The sequence below is a fragment of the Mchenga conophoros genome, linkage group LG7 (assembly GCF_057382185.1).
Source record: "Mchenga conophoros isolate Kocher_MC1m ecotype Shallow Benthic linkage group LG7, M_conophoros_male_GT1.1, whole genome shotgun sequence".
NCBI lineage: Eukaryota > Metazoa > Chordata > Actinopteri > Cichliformes > Cichlidae > Mchenga > Mchenga conophoros.
Window position 1 is genome coordinate 16,294,236 of NC_140532.1, and position 21,401 is coordinate 16,315,636.

Consider the following 21,401-nt stretch of genomic DNA (forward strand, 5'->3'; position numbering starts at 1 on the left):
TTCAAGCTTTCACCTTGAACAGGATACACGCCGGACATCAGAGCTTTTACGGTAAGCTCACAAAAATATACCCGTGAATTTGCAAAAGATAAATCTTGTTATTCACAGCTACTCTTAACATTTTACTATAGAGGACCTTCTGTGACATGAAGGGAAAACACTACGTGATATGAAAAAGTACCAGGCTAGATTTGAGTTTGATTTAAATTCAAAAATCCCTGCTGTTCAGCTTTATACTGTCTAAAAATAGAATTTAAGTCATAATGTGTTATTTGTGGTGTCACTGATATATAACAAGGCATTGTTGTGGGCTTATTGGTGTGCTCTGTTGGATTTCCTGTTAAGATTTGAAAGCTTGTTAATAATTACACCAGCCTGAACCTTCAGATTCAGTTAGACTCTGCTCATAAAACCCGCCCTACCTTCAACAATTCGCATTTTCTAATGTAAGTCATCAAGAATCCTAACTTGTCATTATTAATAATACCACCACATAGGTTTTTTCTGTTCTGCCATGCTGTGAATGAAGGCCGTGCGGAGTGTGAAACACCAGCATCCAGAAAAACTTGTTTACATGAATAAAATGCAATGGAAAGCTCAGCTGAAACACTCCACAGAGAAGATGCGAGCGACACCGATCTCCCCATGCCTTTGAGGGACGATCTAGAAGCAATACACCTGTATGAGAGCATTGATGACCTATCACAAAATGATGGGCCTAATTTGTACGACATCCCAGAATCCCCCACTTTAACCCAGCCTAAACCTGGAAATGATATCTGGAATTTTGAGATCGGAGGTCCTGGAAATACCAACCAGCAGAGCACCATTGGTCGCCCCCCAGTACCCCCAAGATCTCCTAATCTACAAAGATGTAGGCTTCCCAGTGAATGTTTGAGAGGAGAAAAGGTCCTTCGACTTCCTCCTCCTCCTCCTCCTCCCAGGCCGGGACTCAAAAAGCAGGTTTCTTGTGATTTCAGCGAGCCTCTTCAAAGACTGACTCGCTCCAAGACCGTATGCAACCAAGTGAGCATCTCCAATACTCATTGTAGACAAAAAGCTCCTTAATGTTCAAGATCGAAACCCAAAATACAGAGAGAAGACTGAAGAGTGTCTCTTGTATTCTTTTCCTCATCAGGATATATGGGCCATCACACTCATAGACACTCCGGAGGGCAGCACCAAGACAATGGTTTCGTTTTCTGCTGCAACTGCCAGGTATGAAAATGACCATAAAAACAACTTGTGTGGAAATGAAATGACTATAAAATGCTTTTGTTTACAATATTCTCCTTTACTATGACAGAAATCAGGCAAACAAAATTAGTCACTGGACTTTAAATCTTATATGCTGTGTATTTACTGTCAATTGTTTTGCTACTGGACGGCTCCTCTGTAGTTCCAGTTGGTTTCTAATCGCAATCATACTTTCATTTGGAATTTTGCAACCTGTTTTTCTTCACTGTCTCTGGCAGCTTAATGTCAAAATACAAGCACACAGAAAGTCTTTACAACTCCGGTTTGGTATGCGGTCGACTGCTGGACATCAACCGTGCTCTGCTGCAGCAGGTCGAGGTGACTATCAGTGTGGTGTGGGACCAAAACCAGATCCCCATTCCCACCTCAGGTAACATTTGTATATATACCAGTTCACTTGCTTCTGTTAGCTAGCAGCAGCTCCCATCCAATGTCACAAAATACTGGAGAGAGAGAAATCCTTTAAAAGTGGCTACAATAGTGCAATTTGTACATTCAAATGTTTAAAACCCATCACTGAATTCACTGCAAAGCTTCTTCTGTCATCATGCACTGACTCTGAGATGACAGTGCAGCCATCACACATGGTATTTGGGCAGAAACGTGGGCTAAGCATCTTTCTGAGGTCTTTACTGAAAATGAGGTCTAACACAAATGTAATAATATTTTCTGTTGCAAAGTTTAACCACAAATCAATTTTCTTGCTTTTTGTCTGTCCTTAAGTATCTGCAGACAACTTAACAACATTTGTTTCTTCCTCCGTCTTTTGGTTTCTGTGGCAGTTAAATGAATTTAAAACAGGAAAAATGATCATAAAATGTTGCTTGTTACTCGTAGTCTGTTTTAGAAATTATGCATTATTGATATTTCTAACTTAAAAAAATAAATAAGTGGTAAAATTGGCATAAAGTGTTAACAGACTTATCAGCAGTCAAGTAAGCAGCTATTACCCAACCTCGCAACCCAGGAAACTGTGCTGAACAGGGTCATTTGTAGGTAATATCTATAAATGCTTCATAAGTTTCTTCATATGTTGGCATGTGTGGTGTCTCTGAAGTCTAATCTTTTATCCAGTGAACAGGACAGTGAAGAGTCTGATCGAGGACATCTCCCAGCTTCTAGACATCCCTCCTGACCAATCTGAGCATTGCGTATTAAAACTGTGCGACTCCGAGGAGGTTCTCCAGAAGTAAGTTTATTGCTAGATTTTACTGCAAAAGCTCATGACGTCCTCTTAAACCTGCATCGTTTAATGTGGTGTAATGCGCCCCATGCACTCTTTTTTTGGTCTGCCTTTAGTGAAGAGCTGCTCGGCATGCACGAGACAATTCAGATCTACTACAAGCTTAATCTAGAAGTCCCCGTCCGACTGGTAAACATCAACAGCATCAAACGTGGACTGGCCAGAGATGTGAGTGGCTCAAGGTCCTTTTCCATTTCCTCTTACAGAAAGGATCCTTTCGCTTCGTCCCAAGTCTTGAAACAATGTACAACTCTTCCCGTTCCCTGGCCGGTTTGTTATCGTGAGAACTATTGTAGCTGTAAAAATCTCCACCCTGAGCTCTTGACTTTGCTCTGTGTAAACATGACGCCATGACTGGTGGCATTTAGCGTGAAGACGTAAACAGAATAAAGGTGAACCCGATGTGCGCTTAGATTTAAATGCATAAAAGACAAAATATGCATGTTCACTGTCGTGTAATTAGTTAAATGTTTTATATAAGCTACATATTGGATATTATTTATGGAAGTTGTCCACATATGAGCGACACCATAACCATAAAAATCCAACATTCCGATCTATGTCGCCCCCTTTAAGGCTGTGGATGACAACACTGCATGCCAGCTGTTCCGGTTCCTTGCTTCTGCTTTCGTCTTCAACACCAGCAAGTAAGACAACCAGCAGCACTGCATACCACCAGCTTTGAGGAGTAGTTTCATTAACAATGACAGCTATTTGATGGCGAGACAGTCAGATGGTGTCTGTTTGCAGAAAACATGAAGAGAGCTGGTTTTACTACCACTTTGTTTCCACTTTTTCCTCCCCTCTCAGGCTGAGTCTTCAGAGTGTGCTCAACACCTACTGTAGAGAGGCAAAAGAGCTCTTCAGTAATAAGGTCAGTAAAATAAATAAATAAATAAAAGCAGCTAGTGGATTTTCTTTCTCAATACATGGTTGTCCAATATTTCTCCTCATTTGTGTCTCGTCTTATTATGGTCTGCAGTCTGGGGTGAATATTGGTGTTATTGTGAGCCGTGCTCGGACCATCAGCAACCTTCTGTGTGGTGTCACGTGCCAAGAACTGGAGGATGCCATTGGCAACCTCAACAGGATTAACCCAAGACCTCTGGTAGGTTATATCACAGAAACAGAACCATCAGTATAAATAGAAGTTAGTATCACACTAACCTGCAAAATTTGCCTCAATCTCATCGTTTTTCTTGTACCTTTAAAAACCTGCAAAAAATGCCTGTTCACATTAAAAATGACAGATGTTTCATTTTTTGTGTTGCAGAGTCATGAAGAGATAAGTGAGTGTGCAGATGGTGAGTATCTATACTGGTACGTGTGTGGTTGTGTGTGGTGTATATTTACTGTAAACTTTTTGTTGTTGCTGGACAGCAAAGAAGTTTTTTAGATTATTTTGGGCGTCAGGTTTATTTCCATAAGGAGAATCTATTTGAAAGTGAAACAAGTTATTTACTCATTGAAGCGTTGGTGACTGGACTCCAATCAAAAAAAAGAGAGCAGATTAGTGTCAATATTAGAACTGTCTGTATAACAGACAGGATGAGGCATGTAGTGGGTAAAAGATCCTGGAAATAATGGTGTTAAAGGCAGAATGATAAAATAGCAGAGTTTTAAAGAGCAGGAAATAGCTTTTACTATATGTGACAGACAAGAAGATGATTGGATCAGAGTGAAGAAAGAAGTGTGATATGAAACCGAGCTCCCAACACAAACTTGCCCACCAACCTACATGGTTATGAATTTTTAGTTTTGTAACAACATGCTCAATATGCTCAAAAACTTGAAAAACATATTTGTTATTTAAATATTTACAATTTTTGGAAGACCACTGTCAGACATATCAGTTTTGCCTCTGGCGCACAAACATGGTGCTATATGTACACTACTCTTTACTAACACTGCTTCAGTGCCATGTTTTGCATTTTATCAATGCCAAAGGAAAAAGAGAGCAAACTACAATTCTGGTATACTACACCTGTTATTGATACATCTACATAAAGCAATGACGATCATTATTAAATGTTTCAGCTATCAAATTTTGCTGTAAAGGTTCTACTAAAAAGTTGGACTCTCTTAAGTGATGTTTATTATCTGTGCTCCAGCCATGCTCATTCTCCACGAGGCGCTGCAAAAGCTGCTGCAGGTGTTTTTTGAAAACTTCCAGTCAGACTTCAGTGCCCCGAAGGTAACGAGCAGCTTGCAAATCTGTGACGTAGACCACAACCGCGACATCCTCCAGCTCAAAGTTGCTGCTCTCTACAAACTACAGCCCATCTGGGTAGACATGTACGTGTGTGGTTATTGTATTTTTATATATTTATATATGCATGCACAAACTCAATTCACGCGCTCAAGCATGAATGTTAACCACACCGTTGATATTCACTGGATTCTTTATTGTTCCTCTTCTTTTAGTTACGAGTCGTTCTCTATTTCGTGTGAGCTGACGTACGTCGGAAGGAAGCTCTGCGACAGTGGAGTTTGTGAAAATATCAGCACTGCCTTGTCACACGGAAACACAATCCAGTGTAACCGCATGTAAGATTTAGATAGTGCCCATAAGTATAAATTTTATTTTGTCACGTCCAACTTCCTCTTTCTTCATTTACAACCGGTCTAAAGTACGATAATGTAAAATAATTGCAAGACAAACAACGCGTGTAAATGAATAATATATAACCTATATGTTCTTTGTTTTTAGGATAGTATTCCCTGTTTCAATAAATCAGCTTCCCTATGAGTCCATGCTCACTTTTCGCCTCAAGGGCTCCAAGAAAGGCAAAACTGCTGAGCTTTTATCGTGGGCTGTACTACCTCTTTACAGCGATAGGTAAGTTGTCATTAAAGCTTACATCTCTATAGCACCTATAAAGTTTTTGTGTCTATTTGGATTGGTTTAAAATTCATATGCACACTCATTGGACTTTACGAGCACTTGGAGACAGTGGGTAGGAAAAACTCCCTTTTAACAGGAAGAAACCTCAAGCAGAACAGCGCTATTTTAGCTGTGAAAATCTAAACCTAATTGGCTGATGAGATATTTGCAGTGATGAGGAGTTGGACAGGTGTTCCTAATAAAGTGACTGGCGAGTATATGCAACTGTGAATTAAATCATGTATTGGTGTTAACTGAGGAAACCCCAGTTCCACTATCTCTGTGTTTGTTTTCACGCATTAAAATGAAAGTGCTTCATTCTTTTAATACTTTAAAGACTCAAAACAACAGATGGAAACATGTCACTGTGCAAGAACAGTTTTCAAATTGCTTTGCATTGCATGTGTTTAAAGGCTGGTTGTGTTTTTACAAGCTCAGTGTAGTTCTGTTGCAATAAGTGTATTCTCTCTCTCTGTGTGCAGGACTCTCGTAACAGGCACCGTCTTGCTCTGTATGTCTACTTTGGCTGAGCTGTCTTTTCCTCCGTCCGCTGCCCTCTTTGACAGCCACAGACAAGCCACTGGGGTGATAATGCACGTAAGTAATACTGGACAGCTCTGCCCTCTGTTGATCAAAAAGCAAAACGACACCACATTCCTTGACTCTTTATCTTCCTACCTTTTCCCTCAGCTTCAGTTTCAAGACCAGGTTGAGTGGGAGTATAAGAGGCCCATTGCACTCCCTGGGTCAATATTGTTCACACAGGCTTGTGAGGAACTGCAAAAGAAAATGCTGGAGGTTTCAAAGAAGCATTGTCTCTGCTTGTGAGTAGAATGACTTAATTCCTGAGTCATTTGAGAACAGGACTAGTCAGAAATACCTTGAACTACGAGTTCTCAGTAATTCTTCAAGATTGCTTCCAGGGTTTTGTTGTCAAGCAACACATTCCTAAAATAATTTTTCTTTCACCAGTCTTACAGAGAATGAGAAAGCTTTCCTGTGGACGAAACGTCACAGCAGCGACAAACAAAGTACGTTCCTCCACCTGCTGCTGGGCGGAGTTTCCCACTGGTATCCTGAAAACCTGACAGAAATCTATACCATACTGGAGAACTGGGCTATCTATCTACCTGAGGAAGCCCTTTTCCTGCTTAGCGACAGGTACAGCGTTTACATGCAAAAATAAAGTGCTGTCACTTAGAAAAGCTGACCAAAAAATTTATACAACATATGAAAGTAGTTATCAGTTCAACTAACACAAGGTAATAACTGGGTACCCTAAAACAAGGTCAGCGTAGTCTTTGGTTCTGGCTTCCTTTAGCCTAACACTGATCGTCCTGGATCTGGAATATCATTTCTTTAATCTTCTTAATATTCCTGGCCACCTACATTATCATCATAAATGAAGCACAGCGCATAATTCAAGACAATAAACACTAAAGAACTTTTGTAATAGAAACTGATGGATATCTGGTTAATGTTTCATTCATTTAAAACAAAAATGATCTGAACCCTTTCCCACTGATCTCACTTCCAGCTTTCATGATCAGACTGTACGACAGACAGCCGTTCAGTACTTTGAGCAGATACCAGATGGGGATCTGGAGGTGTATTTACCACAGCTGGTCCAGGTGAGCAAACTAACACACATTCAAACCTTTCAAAGGAGATCTCAAAAAAAATATGATGTTGAAGTAGTTAAATTTTTCAGATGATAAATTGGACAACTGGTGGCACACTTTGCACGCTCAGTAGTTTGATGTGTGATTGATGAGTGATCATTTCCTGCAGGCACTGAAGAATGAGTGGAAATTGGATGGACCCCTGGTAATGCTGCTGTTGGAGAGATCACTTAGGAACATACGCATCGCTCAGCAGCTCTTCTGGTGAGTCAGACACTAAACTGATGAGGAATAATACTAAAACTACTGGCATTTAATTCAGGTGAAAATGTTTATTGCCATATTAACATGAAAAAAGCTGAAAGACTTCTGTCTTTACTGATAAAATATTGATTTATTTATTACAGTTTTTCACTCTACTCGATTTTGTGATCAAATAGTGATCACATAAGAACAAGTCCATAAAAACTTATCAAATTGAAATCTTACTCCAAGTCATTTTCTTCCCCCTGAATTCATTGAATAGTACAAATAGAAGCTATGTCTTTCTTACTGTAAAGGGTTGTGTGACATGACTTAAACTAGTTTTTCCATAACATACGAGGAACTGCAGGATTTCCCGCTAACTCTTCTCTCTTGACACTGTGCACCGCCCACTGCATAATGGGCCTCCCAATAAGAGATCTAAAGATACCAGCTGGTATAAAAATGCAGCTGCTATTTTTAGAGCTGATATCATTGAATATGATCACAGAAATATATAAAGAAGTACATTTTGTGCACGCTAAAAGAGGTGAAATTTAGGAAACTGCCTTTGTATTCTAGTGTGTGTTAACAAAGCAAATCTTCACTGGCTTTCACACACAGTTAAGATGCTTCACTTATCAGTCGACCTTATTTCTTTTAGTTCTAGACTCACTGTGTTTAGGTTCAACCTCTATGATGCTTTTAGGCAGTAAGTGACAACATCATGCATGCAAAGCTTTACAACTCATGCTAGAATATAATGTCAGGCTGCTGGAGGATGCCCGCAATGACCAACACTACCAGAGCTGGTTCAGTAAAATTCACGCTGCCCTGCTGCAGTGCTGCGGCCAAGCACTGAGGGAGGAGCTGCAGCGCGAAACCAAGCTGATGGCCGTGCTCGTACAGGTGGCTAGTGGCATTCGCAGTACTGACAAGGCTCGTCGTAAGGTCCGTAATTAACTCATTGGTGCATTCACTTCCTGGCTTATAATCCTTGTAATCATCGTGTCTGTCGATGTACAAGAAATGCATTTAATTTTTTGTTTTCTTTTGTGTTTTTTCTCCCGCTTTGCTCTTTTGTCTGCAGAGTACTTTGAAAAAAACAGGGTGGAGAATTGAAGACTTCTTTAAGGATGGGATCAGCTGTTGCCTACCACTAGATCCTGCTGTCTGTGTGAATGGAGTGAAGCTAGAAGTAAGATTGTTACCCACCACATCATATATCAGTATTTTTTTTTAATGCAAACACACAGCAACGTTTTATTTCAGGTGTTTACTCTTTGATGTGTTACTTCCAGGCCTGTAAGGTCCACAGCTCATTTGCTGCTCCTCTGGGGATCCCATTTATCTGCATTGACCCTCTGGCCAAGAACTACAATGTTATCTGCAAGGTGAGTAATGATATGCAGTTGGATCGATCCACACTGTGTTTTTGCTTGTTGTCTTCCAGGGAAATTAAATCTGTTTCAAAACTGCTATTACATAGCTCTGAATATTAGAGGACACTCTAAGGAAATCTCAGTTAAACGTGTTGTTCAGACAGGAGATGACCTGCGTCAGGACATGCTGGTACTTCAGATTGTCCGTGCGATGGACAGAGTGTGGCTCCAAGAGGGACTCGATCTACAAATGATCACCTACAAGTGTATTTCTACAGGCCAAGCTCGGGGTCAGTATGATAGATTTGTTTGTGCTTTTGAACGTCCATAAATAGTCTGGGAATTTGTGTTTTTCCAAAGCTTTTTATTTTATGCTTGTCAGGTCTGGTGGAAGTGATACCAGAGGCAGTGACCCTGGCAAAGATTCATAAAGAGTGGGGTCTGGGTGGAAGCCTCCGAGAGGACACTCTGGAGAAATGGTTTCACATGTTTAACAGAACTAAGGAAGACTACGAGAAGGTTAAGACCATCTGAAAAGCCTTTTCTTAACGATGCACTGTCACTGCTCCATCTTTCTCGTGCATAACACTTTCTGTTTATATGCAGGCTGTGATGAACTTCCTGCACTCGTGTGCCGGGTGGTGCGTTGCTACCTTCATCCTGGGCATCTGCGACCGCCACAATGACAATATCATGCTGAAAAAAAGTGGGCACATGTTCCACATTGACTTCGGGAAGATAATGGGCAATGCACAGATGTTTGGAAGTGTTAAAAGGCAAGTCAGCAAGTCAAGCAAAGCAGCATTTTGAAAAAGGACAGAGTGCTGTTATGTATGAGCAACAAAAAACATTTTCCTGCTCAATAATAGGGACCGGTCTCCCTTCATCTTTACATCTGAGATGCACCACTTCATCACTGGTGGAGGGCAGAAGCCTCAACGCTTGCATCGCTTCGTGGAGCTCTGCTGTGAGGCTTACAACATAATCAGACAGCGTTCTGCACTCATACTCAGCTTGTTGGAGCTTGTAAGACTAAATAACATTACAGTCCCTTTTTAACTCTGTCTGAGAACGGAAAACATCCCGTAAAACAGGTTTCTACCCATTGTGTATATTTCCAGATGCTACATGCAGGAATGCCAGAACTGAAGGACTCTAATGACTTGCAGTACGTCCAGAACAACCTCAGACCTCACGATACTGATCTGGAGGCCACCTCCTTCTTTACAAAGTAATGTGACGTGTGTGGCAACGTCTTCCTAAGAATACATATAATCCTTCCGCAAATAAACAAACTTGCATTTAATTTCTGCTGTTTGTGTTACACCTGTGGTAGGAAGATCAAGGAGAGTATGGACTGTGTTGCAGTCAAGTTTAACTTCCTGGCACACAACATTGCTCAACCCAAGACAAAGGGCACCCTGCCCCGGGAGAGTGCTCCTGCTCCTGCTAGTAACATTCAGGAAGCTGTCATTTTGGGATACTCTGCCAAGGGAAAAGATGTGGTAAGCCTGCAACTGCACTTTGGCCTCAGTAACAAAACAAACCATTATAAAATAGATTTCACCTGATGCACTAAAGGGCTGTTTATTAGGCCCAAATAGCTGGAGGAGGCAATAAAACACTTGGAAGTGACAGCGAATTCACACTTTTTTTTTTTTTTTGATTGTTTGCTGTCACTTACAGCTTGTCAGAAGGCAGTCTTGTGCTTATAAAGTCTTCCCCAAGGGTTGGGTGAGGAGTATTTGTAAGCATTTACTACTCTTTGATCCGAAGAGCTGTCCTGATGTCAAGTGCTTCTTCTTCTAGTCACATTCAGTCTATAGTAGAAATAACAGCAAGGATCAAGGATTCAGGTGTTTGCAAAAATGCAGTGAAAATAAAGGAGTTTGCATATGAGCAGTGATTTAAGCTACTAAAACAATCTCCCTGGAAGCTTTTAACACAGTTCCTGTAGTCTCTATCTAATGTAATAATTGGTTGTGTTTGATTTGCAGCTCTATGACCTAAGGATAACCATTGACGATGGGTTTCTGACCAGTGAGAAAACATTTGGACAGTTTGAGCTGATCCATAGGGAGCTGCAGAAACACTTTATTGAATCAACACTACCACAGTGAGTGAATAAATTAACATAAATCCTGCTCTCATGTATTATATTTTGTTGCACAGCTCGTTCTCATAGTAATTACATAATTAGATGCATGACTTCGCTTCCACTCCTTTGCTTCCAAGGTTTCCGAGCTGGTACCAGATGTCATTCACGCCAGGCAGGAAGATGTCTCTGCTGAATAAATACCTAAAAGAGCTTTTTGAAGGACCTTGCAAAGGAGTGAGTTTCTTCCCTGCTTTAGTAGTCCTTTGTGATTAGCTGTTTTCCCCATTAGAGCTGAACTTGAAAAGTATCTCAATTTGCCACCCGCAGAATGAATTTGTCTGCAGCTTGTTTCTGGATGGTCCAGGACATAACCGAGGTCCAAAATGTGCAGGTAAGAACAATGGAAAAAATATGTGAATGTGAGCGTTGATTGCGTGGTATATTGAGAAAAGTGTGATATTAGTTTATTTATAAGAAATTCCTTTGCTGTGATCTAATTGCACTTGTGTGATTATCTGTTGCAGAAGAGCAGCCTCAGGTCCAGCTTTACATTACTTACGTCAACTACAAGCTCTCTGTAATGATAAAACACCTGAAGAACATTGTGAGTTTCATTTATTCTTATTACTGTCCCGCAGCATTTAGCAAGAGTAAAGCATGTATAGTTAGGGTTCTATATCAGATATATACTCACTGGATACTACATCAGGTTCACCTCATTAACTTAGTCATACTAGTATGAGGTTGGACCGTCTTGCCTTCAGAATTCCTTAATTCTTCATGACATAGATTCAACAAGGTGCTGGAAATAATCCTCAGACATTTTGGTCCTGTTGACATGATAGTGTCACACAGATCCACTTTCATGTTGTGAATCTCTCATCCCGAAAGTGCTCGACTGCACTGAGATCTGGCGCCTGTGAAGGCCATTTGAGTACAGTGAACTCATTGTCACGTTCAAGAAAAATGTTTGAGATCATTTAAGTTTTGTGTCACAGTGTGTTAAGCTGTAGGATCCTTACTTCGATCGTGTCCATTACACCATCATGAACTACCAGAGGTTATTCTCCTCTTATACCAACCAGGTATTTGTGTCCTAAGAACTGCTGCTTACTAGATTCTTTATCTTTTTGGAACCTCCCCTATAAACCATAGAGAAGGACATGGTGAAAAAGCAGATCAGCAGTTTCTGAAACACTCCTGTCTGGATTGAGTGATTGTCTGTGGCTCGGGAGATAGAATCGGTCATCTACTAATTGGATGGATGGTGGATCGAATCACCAACCTTCCGGTCCATTCATCGGAAAACAACTAGTGTAAATGCTAGATAGCCATAAAACAAAGTGCTTGTATGAATGAGGCAAGTTCTTTGAGTTTTGAGGTAGAGTAGAAAAGTGCTTTATAAGAACCAGGTCATTTACCATCAGGCACCAAGAACCACCCCACATTCAAAGTCTCTTAAATCACCTTTCGTCCCCATTCTGAAGCTCAGTTTAATCTTCAGCAGTTTGCAAAAATGCATTAGTTGCTATCATGTGACTGAGTGTACTTGTGGCACGTGCTCATTCTCCTCTGACTTCCTGTTCATTCGCCTCTCCTCAACAGAAGCACCCGAACGGTTCTAACCCTGATGCCTATGTTATCACATACCTGAGGCCAGACCCTCGGAGGCGCTCCAAGAGGAAGACAAAGATTGTCCGCAATAATGTCAACCCCATCTTCAATGAACTGGTAGTGCCATCATTCCTCCTCTCTATCCATGATTAGACACAGTCAAGACATCTTTTGGTACTTAGCTGTATTACAGGGTAGCTTGTACATTTATAATCTTTTTCCACTAGTACATAGTGGCTTGGCTTGGCTCAGCTCCACTAAGTTTTTGGGTTTTCCATTAGGTGGTAGTACGTGGCACCAGGTGCTTTTTTTAATATCTATATGGCTGGGGTTCCAAGCTATCTGAGGCAATCCAAAAATGTGATCGACTGAATAGCGTCAAGTGGAAAATCAGCTAATAGTACTTAATACTTTTAGTCTGCGTGCCTTTCACATGGGTAATTTGTTTTCACTTAAACTTCTAAACTGAAGTGCTTAGTTTAAAAAAACAACAAAAAAGAAATTGTGCAGTACAGCCACAATCACAAATTTCACCTAATATGATGATGCATCCTTGAACCCTTGAGCTGGATTTTGTCATCATGCATTAGCTGTCACATGTACAGTTAATTGTGATGAAAAAAAAAGTTTGTTTTTCTTTTGCTTTGTGTTTTGAATACTTCTTCAGATAAATTGTTCTCACTCTGACTTATAACTAAATGTATGAATGTGTTTATATATTTCATTATAATGAGAGTTCCTTCTGTGCTGCTGCAGTCTGATTTACAACATGATCTTTGACCCACTAACCATCATATTCCCACAAATTTATAGCCTCTTATAAACTCTTATTTAGAATTATAAAACCACATCTTAAGCTAGGTAACTAAAGTGTCTCCTTCCTACTCACAGGTGGAGTACACTTCGGTCACACAGCTGAATGGGATAGTCCTGGAAGTGGTAGTAAAGAGCAAGAAGGCTTTTGTGGCTGCAACTAACATAAAACTGGACGAAAAGTTGCTCAATCAGGAGCTCTGGTTCCCTCTCGGAAACTCTGCTATCTGACCTCAGAGCTGCACTGCAGGCTTACTGCCAGCAGGGGGTGCAACCACATCAAGTGAGGGACCACATTCATGGATTTGAGAGGGAGATGCCTGAGAAGAGGAAGAATGCACTGTATACAAAACTGCATGCCAGTTATACCTATTTATCAGATGCAACTTAATCCCATTCCAGACTTGAAAACACTGCCAGATGGGAGTGTGTGGATAAAGTTACAAAACAGACTGAAAGAACACAGCGGACTGTTTACTGTGTGACACTGAATTTATTATTTCTAAATTTTTATCGAATGAAGGCCTTTTGTTCACTAGTTTTTCTAATGTTACTTTGGTGATGGATGAAGAAAACGTATTTTTTAATCACTGTGGCACTTTCGTTTGCACTTGACTTTGTTTTTACTGAGAGCAAAAAGCAGACCTTGTAAACGTGTACGTTGCCGAGGCTGCGGACGCGACAGATTAAAGAGGAGGTGATGCAGCACCGCCGGTTTGTTACCTGAGTGTGTTTGTCCCCTCAGGCTGCGTCAGCTGCACTGTCCTTGACCAGTGGGACTGGAGGCGTGAGGGGGTGAGGGAGAGCGTGTGAGCAGGATGACAACTCTGCCTTTTTGGCCCGTGGGGCTGAGTTAACACTCGCCCCCTCACCAGCCTTTTGCCTTATCCATCAGGAGCATTTGAACACCGATTTAGCACGTGTGCACGCAAAGGCAGACAATCACATGATGACAAAAAAAAGAAAGAAAAATAAGACGCGCACACTTTCAAGGCACAACCAGGTCTTCGTGTTATCTTAATGCTGTCCTTTCTCTTGACAGGCCTGCTGACCCATACTTTCCTCTGCCTCATTCATAGTGATTTAGTGGCGAAAGAGGATAGAAATAGACTTCCCTGAACTGGATCTGGTTAAATTATGTATACCTCTGTGAATCTTATTTATATTATTCCCTGAAGGGTCTCTAACAGGGAAGTAGGGCTGTAAGATGGTACTCTTTAAAAGCTGTGCTCGTGGAGTATTAGTTTATCCTGGCGCTACACATCCGTTTCAGGCCTGATATATTGTTTTTCTAATCATTAACGATAAATACCTCCTTCCCCCACAAAAAATGTTGTGGATGTGCAAGACCCTTATACAGCATGTGCAATCAAGTTTACCACATAAAAAAAGAAAAGAGATCAATCTACTCCTCTAAAATCATTACTCTAGGAATGTCTCTATTACTTTAGAGATGCAAGGAGAGAACTATTATGTGTGTTTTCAGACTCACTGGAGCCTTCTGGTCTTTTCTTCTGCAGCACTCAGTTGCAGGCAGTGGGGAAAAATAAATGCACTTCTATTTTCTGACAATAAAAGTGGTATTTATATCTGAGGAAATGGTTCTTTTTGATTTATTTATATATTTTCATTGTTGCTGCCGCTGCTGCTCCCACATCAGCCACGCTTCTCTATCTGCTGGCAAGGTGTGCGTGTGTGCCTGTGTCGCCGTGTGAGAGAGTCTGATACGGAGATGTGTTTTTTAGGAATGCGAGATATAGACGAATAGGGAGGCTGGATCCAGGCTGAAGCCGTCTTTGGATTGGAGAGGCACCCACCTGTAGCCTGGAGGTTTGAAAAGAACAGTACGTATGGTCATACAGGATCATTTCCATAAAAACTCAACCGAAGCACAGATAAACCACTGGAAATTTAGGGGAAATACAATGATGCCCCACATTGTCACCTGATGTAATTTAGCCCTTCATCTGACTGCCCTACAACCCTCTACCTTCCAGCACTTGCTGGCTCACCTTTCTTCAGACTCTTGAAGGGCAGGGTGTACTGGCCTACAAACTCACTGCTGAGAATGCCGGTCTGATCTCTGACACAGAAGCGAACGAGGCACAGTTCAGGCAAGCGAATCGTGAAGGACATGTCAGTATCCCAGCGAGGACTCAGAGCTAGAACAGAATTAACAACTTCATTAGAGTCAGTTAATGTTTCTTTGAGGTGCTAATTAACATTTTTGGATCAAACACTGGATCACACCGCTACCTCTATGTGAAAGACGTCAACTGTAATGATGAACACAGAGAAATTTATCACCTGCCTACAAAGATCATTGTTTTCGGTATATAATTTATGGTTTTGGGCTTTGACTTTAACCAGTCTTACATCATTTGAATAAAACGGCTCTACATATCCACTGAAGTCTGCTAAAACTTGGGACAGACAAAGAAAAGTGGTTAGCTAATGAACATAGGAAAGCATTTTGGAGCCTGTAAATATATTTTTGTCATAAGTTAGTGGAGCCCAAAAGCAGATTTCAAAGGCAGAGTATGTGATTTATATTCACCTGGAGGCCAGAAACACAACTTCAAATGAATTCTAATGTACAGTGGCAGATAAATAACAAGTAAACAAGCTCTGTTTTATGGGGTGATAATATGACACTGTTGGGTTCTCAGCTTGTTCCAGCTGTCTTCAGGCGAGCTCAAAATATTACAAACTTGAGTTTTACTTTATCATGAAATTATTGTCAAAAGTGTAGCTACGCGTTAAAATACTTGTTTCAGGAGGTGGTATTAAAGTTGTCACCGGCTTTTGAAATTACACACCGCCTGAGCTCATCTTGAGTGCTCTGACGCTAATACACGCTGACAACCTGTGCAAAAAGTAAAGTTACCGTTAATTCAGCTTATTGTTCAACCTGAGTTAATCGCTTTCACTTGCTGCTTTGAAACAAATGCAGATGTCACAATAAGAATAACAATGCTACCGTGCCAGTATTTTTGCAGGTACAAACCGCTCTTACCACTCTGCCAAGCTGCTGATCAACCAAGTGGTAAATTAACAAATACAGTACTGCGCAATATTGTCGAAACACCCCCTATTTCTCTACATTTTGTTCCAAAGAGCCATACTTTCTTGTCTTTTTGTTAAAGTAGTCTTGAGCAATAGTTCTCAAAGATTTTGAAATTTTGATCATCTGGAAAGAATCTGATTGAAAATAGCCTTATTGTTTAGCATTTCAACAATCCCAAACATGCTGCCAATACAATAAAAGCGTACCTGAGTAGCAGAACACGCAATGACCTCTCTAGAGTATGAGTATGGGATCATCTTGACAGAACAGAATAAAAGGCAGCCAGCATCCAAAGAAGAGCGTTGAATGTCCCTCAAGAAGCCTTTAGAACTATTCTTGAAGACTACTTAGAGAAATGACAAGAAACGTTGCCTAAGAGAGTTCAGGCTGTCCTGAAAAATTCAGGAGTTTATACCAAATACTGACTTTTAAGTTCATTAGAAATGTACACTCTTCTTGCCGTATAAATAGTATATTTCCAATTTTGCACATGTTCCATTTTCTGAGCATGTTTCTATAATATTTAATACTATTTATCAATTCTGCCCAACTATGCCTCACTGTGAAGCAGGGAGAAACTACCTTTTAGATGGTTTACCAAGCAGTAGTCCCTCCAAAACAGCCTTCCATTCCTGACAATCCTGCCATCATTTTAACTTTACCTGTGCCCAGTGCAATGTGTGCAAGCTAAACATAAAGTGGCTGTCGCCTGCAAAGACCTCAATGTCAAATGCCAAGCAACATTTCAAGTTTCTGTTGCAGTTAGCAAGCTAATGTTGCAGAAAAGTGTTGACTGGACTTTCAACCATTTTCACTGCAGTGCTCTGTAGCTCACTAAGGTGAGCAACCACAAAAAACACAAACACTTGATCTAACAGTGAATTTAAAAGCTGTTGGGATAACTGACCAGCAATCAACAGACTCACAGATGACAGCACATGACCAGTGTTGACTGGATTTTAAAGGGTTTGCTGAATTCTTTTAAACAATTTGATCAAGTTTCTCAATCCAAAATGACATTTGTATTCACCTTACCTGTTTTATTAGATGACTATATGATTAATGTTCATATGCACATCATAACAGAGTACCAGATGTATTCACTCTAGTGCTACGTCTGGTACTCTGTTTCCTCCTTCTCTCCCTCCTTGTCTCATCTCACTCCCATGTACAAATACACACATGAAATCCGTCCTTCCTACTTTCTTGAAAGCTGAGTGTCAATGATCTAGAGTTAATTCTGACAAAACACAACTTGAACTGATCAAAGTGAAGCTAGATCTAACATAATGGAGAACAGATTGCTGTGTCTTGGTACGTTGTGATATGCGCAGTTTGTGTTGTGCCACCTACAATTGTTTTTGACAGTATGTGTGTTTTTTCTGCAGGAGTCTGATGCAATCCCATGAATCTCCACTCTCACAAAGGGGTCCAGAGCTTTTCCACTCCTGGGTAGGGGTAGGTTGGACCCACTGATCACCTGTGGACAAACACACACAGAGGTATACAGTAAATTTAAGTAAATGATTAGTGAGAATCTCAGAAACAGTAAGAATCAGTAAGAATCAAAAATCAGTAAGAAGAAAACAGTAGAGAAGAGGAGGGAGGGTTTGTAATTACACTAGTCTGGGGAAAGGCAGGCTTATCTGCAGTCGTCTCACACTGAGCTTTCCCTCACTGGCCCTGATCAAAGACAAACCTGCATGTACTTATCACGACATGCCCTGCTTGGCACTGATGTAGCCTTACAGTGTCCAGCCTAGAATTACAGTCCCTTTCCTCTTCTGTAGTCACGCTACAAAACCACAAAGGTTCTGATACTTCACAGTCACAATGGTCCCTACTTGTGAGTTCATAGCTAGTAGGTTGGAGTCATCATTAAATAAACCTTTTGCACGTACTTGACAGTTTTATGCTAAAAACTCTTGCAAAAGCTCAAGGGGAAATATTGTTTTCCTGAACAGATGAATAATTTAATGCTGAGATTGAAGATTGAAAACCCAAACACTCCTACCTAAGTTACAACACCGTCTGCTACTCATGAGTCTGATTCACTGAGTTGAGGGCTGTGTTGAGATTGCGGGATTTTCCCCGAAGTTATCGAATAATACAGAGCGATGATGTGAATAAATAAAGGCGGGGCCCTGGGCACACTAAAACACAAGCACGCAACATTCATATTTATGCATCGTGATGTGTGTTGTTGTGCATATTCTATTAGAAGACAATGTCTGACATGCATTTGTTTAACTTGAGCATGTCCTTGTAAAACACTGTCTGACCAAGAAGCATTTTCTTTGTCAGATGTAAGATTTACACAGATTTTCAAAGATTTACAAAAGCGATGTGACAGGAGTTTAACAGATGTTCTATTCAGAAACATAAAATAATAATAAGTTAAAGACTGCATAACTCAGCCAAGGCTGAAAACTTCCTCTATACCATGCATAAATGGAGTCCCTGGATGCAGAAAATTATACTCAAAAATATGATGCAAGGTGTCAAATATTAAATCCTTCCTAAAAGTTGGATCTGAATTCCAATCACCTTTGACAACCAATCACTTCTACGTGGGTCTAATATTCACACCAATCCATAATATCCGTGGTTGTTGTTTTAGCAACAAATAAGAAAGAAAAGCAACACTGTGCATATAAAGCCATGCTGGTTATGGTGTGAAAGTGTACTGATACATTCTACATGCTAACTTTAGCATGTGTCAAATGCTAGCGCTAACATGCCACTTTAGGGTTACAGTAGGTAATGTTTACTGTGGTGACTCCTTTCGCTAAAAAAATTCTTTGCACAGCTGAAGCTGAACAAAACTTCAATAGTTGCAGGCTTATGGTCGTCAGGCATTTTGCACATTTAAAATCAGGTATTGAAAGAATTTGCCAATAAGTATACTAGTATAAAATACTTCTTGGCAGCACGGTGGCATGGTAGCTAGCACTGTTGCCTCACAGCAACAATGTCCTGAGTCTGAATCCGGCATCTGGACGGGCTTTTGTGTGTTGAGTTTGCAGTTTGCATGTTCTTCCCGTCTCTGCGTAAGTCCAGTCCCAAACTCCAAACACATACAGTTAGTAGTGTTAGGTTAATTGGTGATTTTAAATTGCACATAAGTGTGAATGTGAGTGTGAATGATTGTTTGTCGCTCTATGTTAGCCCTTCAACAGACTGGCAAGCAGTCCGGGGTGTGGGCCCTACCTCTTGCCCTAAGGCAGCCGAGATAAGCTTCAGTCCCTTTGCGACCCTGAATTGGATAAGCGGAAGAGGATGGACCGATGGTATTGTATACTAGTGCTAGTCTAGTGTTTCTGCAGATAAAGGGGGCTTTTTGTTCAGTGCTACAAAGGTTTAATAGGGATGAATGGATATCTCAAGCCTATGTGACTAGATTGTTTCATTGTTGTTTGCGCTTTTAGTTTAGTTGATATAAGCTTTAAAGAATGTTTTTATTTTTACACGCCTTATGATCGATCATGAAACTGATATCAACATAATGATGTTCCCTCCTCTGCCTTTACTTCATGTGATCCCGCACTGTTCCCCATGCTGTTTCAGCAGTACAAAACCTCGATATCTCTCAAATCTCTTCTCATAAGATCAAATCGTGACAGTTCTCCTTATGAGCTCAGAAAAAGATATGTGACTGTGCTTTTTCGGCAGCTTCTTTCACTTTTGCTGTGTGGCTTTGTACATTACAAGTGCTGCTATTACTGTCCCCCAAGTTGCTTAAAATAATGAAGGAGAGATGATTTATTAATTGGACCCCAGGTCTAATTGCATTAGATCACTCCTGTCTCTCTTTTCCTAATTTTCTAAAGGAGATAATCTAATTAAACAGACACTCTTGGGGAGTTTTACATCATTGTTGGTTCAGAGCATCCGGCAGGAAAGTATTTAACTGCAGGCAAGAAGTGCAAGGAATAAGATGAGCTCTGCTTCACAGTGCCCTACATTGTGAGGGATATCCACACTTATACATGCACGTGAGGCACACATACCCACAGACAGTCCGGTAACGTTACACCTTAATCCATAAATGCACCATGAGTGGATTATTCAGGGTCTAGTGCTCCATAGGTGTACCTTGAGCAGCAGGTATGTTGATTTACGCTTGTGGTGGCTGCTGTTGGGATCGAAGCGCATCTGGGTGGACATGAGAACCGCCGGCTTTAGGACGTAGCCACAACCCCCGTTGTCCTGGAAAAGTCCATCATTAAGGTCCATAGGCAAGCCCGGAGACTGGAAATTGAGTGCCACTGCAAAACACCACAGGACAGTCTCTGAACAATGAAACAAGGAGACACAACACAGTGGAGCAAAAATTGCAAATGCCTAAAGCTTGTTAGATAAAACAACCAGCTTGAGATGATCCCTGCAAACCTTCTGTTTTCTAAAGCTCATTTTCATTCTGCAGGAGAGAGTTAAATTATACAATGACTTGAAATGTTTCTGCAACAATGGCTTTCATTGCATCAGGGAGTCATTCACAATTACCAACTGTGCAATGACTGAATGCACAGTGGGCTGTTCTGCTGTGCACAGTTATGTTTTGGCATGTGCACTGCACACATCATCAGTGACTACAGATTTCAGGCATCAGAATAGAGTGCCAGATTAAGTCTCTCTCTGGCTGGACAGAAATCATTGATGAGGGTTGAATAACGTATATAAATAATGCAAAGAAACAATTCGGTGTGAACCCCCATGTTGCTCTGCAGCCTTCAGCTTCTCTTTCTGTGCTCTCCCCGTGTGTTGCCGAAGCCCTGTGGATCTTCTGCTCATCTAACAGCAATTGATCCTTCTAGGCTACTGCTTTGTTCCGCAGACTCCTGCAGCTTTGATCACCATCTGCACGGCTCAGCGATCAGCGAGGCTACATGTCAGAGTCAGTGACTGACTGGCTGACTGATGAAGATGTATGAAGAGTATGTGTTAAGACAGAGTGACAGGAACACTGGCAAAGACAGTGTCAGACAGATAAGGCTTGTGACTTTAACCTCATAGGCAATCTGTTACATTTTTAAACAGAGCTTAAGGCCTGAATGCAGATGCACATGTTCAAAGGAAATGCAAAGAGCGAGCTTTATCGAAAGAGCTGATAAAACCGGGTCCAAAAGGTGACGAAATTTCAAACAGGCACGCACTGGGGACAGAGATGAGGAAGAA

General features: G+C 40.9%; 2 protein-coding genes across 3 annotated transcripts in view; one reads left to right on the forward strand and one right to left on the reverse strand.

Moving 5' to 3' along the window:
• pik3c2g (phosphatidylinositol-4-phosphate 3-kinase catalytic subunit type 2 gamma) lies at positions 1–14,741 on the forward strand. The gene is made up of 33 exons (XM_085282550.1): positions 1–51; positions 498–1,026; positions 1,139–1,218; positions 1,476–1,627; positions 2,332–2,446; positions 2,557–2,668; positions 3,077–3,147; positions 3,311–3,374; positions 3,483–3,608; positions 3,774–3,804; positions 4,612–4,795; positions 4,925–5,047; positions 5,211–5,339; positions 5,867–5,981; positions 6,075–6,208; positions 6,357–6,545; positions 6,922–7,015; positions 7,176–7,270; positions 8,020–8,200; positions 8,340–8,447; positions 8,551–8,643; positions 8,792–8,921; positions 9,014–9,150; positions 9,238–9,407; positions 9,501–9,657; positions 9,753–9,862; positions 9,968–10,136; positions 10,629–10,747; positions 10,867–10,963; positions 11,057–11,120; positions 11,254–11,333; positions 12,335–12,460; positions 13,235–14,741. Exons 2-33 carry the CDS (start codon positions 589–591, stop codon positions 13,385–13,387), a joined length of 4,146 nt encoding a protein of 1,381 aa, XP_085138676.1. The 5' UTR covers positions 1–51; positions 498–588; the 3' UTR covers positions 13,388–14,741.
• Positions 14,710–21,401, reverse strand: part of LOC146569898 (1-phosphatidylinositol 4,5-bisphosphate phosphodiesterase zeta-1-like) — a 20,273-nt gene continuing 13,581 nt past the window's right edge. Inside the window, exons 9-12 of one of the 2 annotated variants that reach the window (XM_085282551.1) lie at positions 20,319–20,491; positions 17,577–17,703; positions 15,169–15,318; positions 14,710–14,980 (exon numbers count right to left, since the gene is read on the reverse strand). In XM_085282551.1, coding sequence (XP_085138677.1) covers positions 14,898–14,980; positions 15,169–15,318; positions 17,577–17,703; positions 20,319–20,491 — 533 coding nt within the window. In that variant the 3' untranslated portion in view covers positions 14,710–14,897. The remainder of the gene's footprint in view (positions 14,981–15,168; positions 15,319–17,576; positions 17,704–20,318; positions 20,492–21,401) is intronic. The other variant, XM_085282552.1, reaches the window with a different exon arrangement.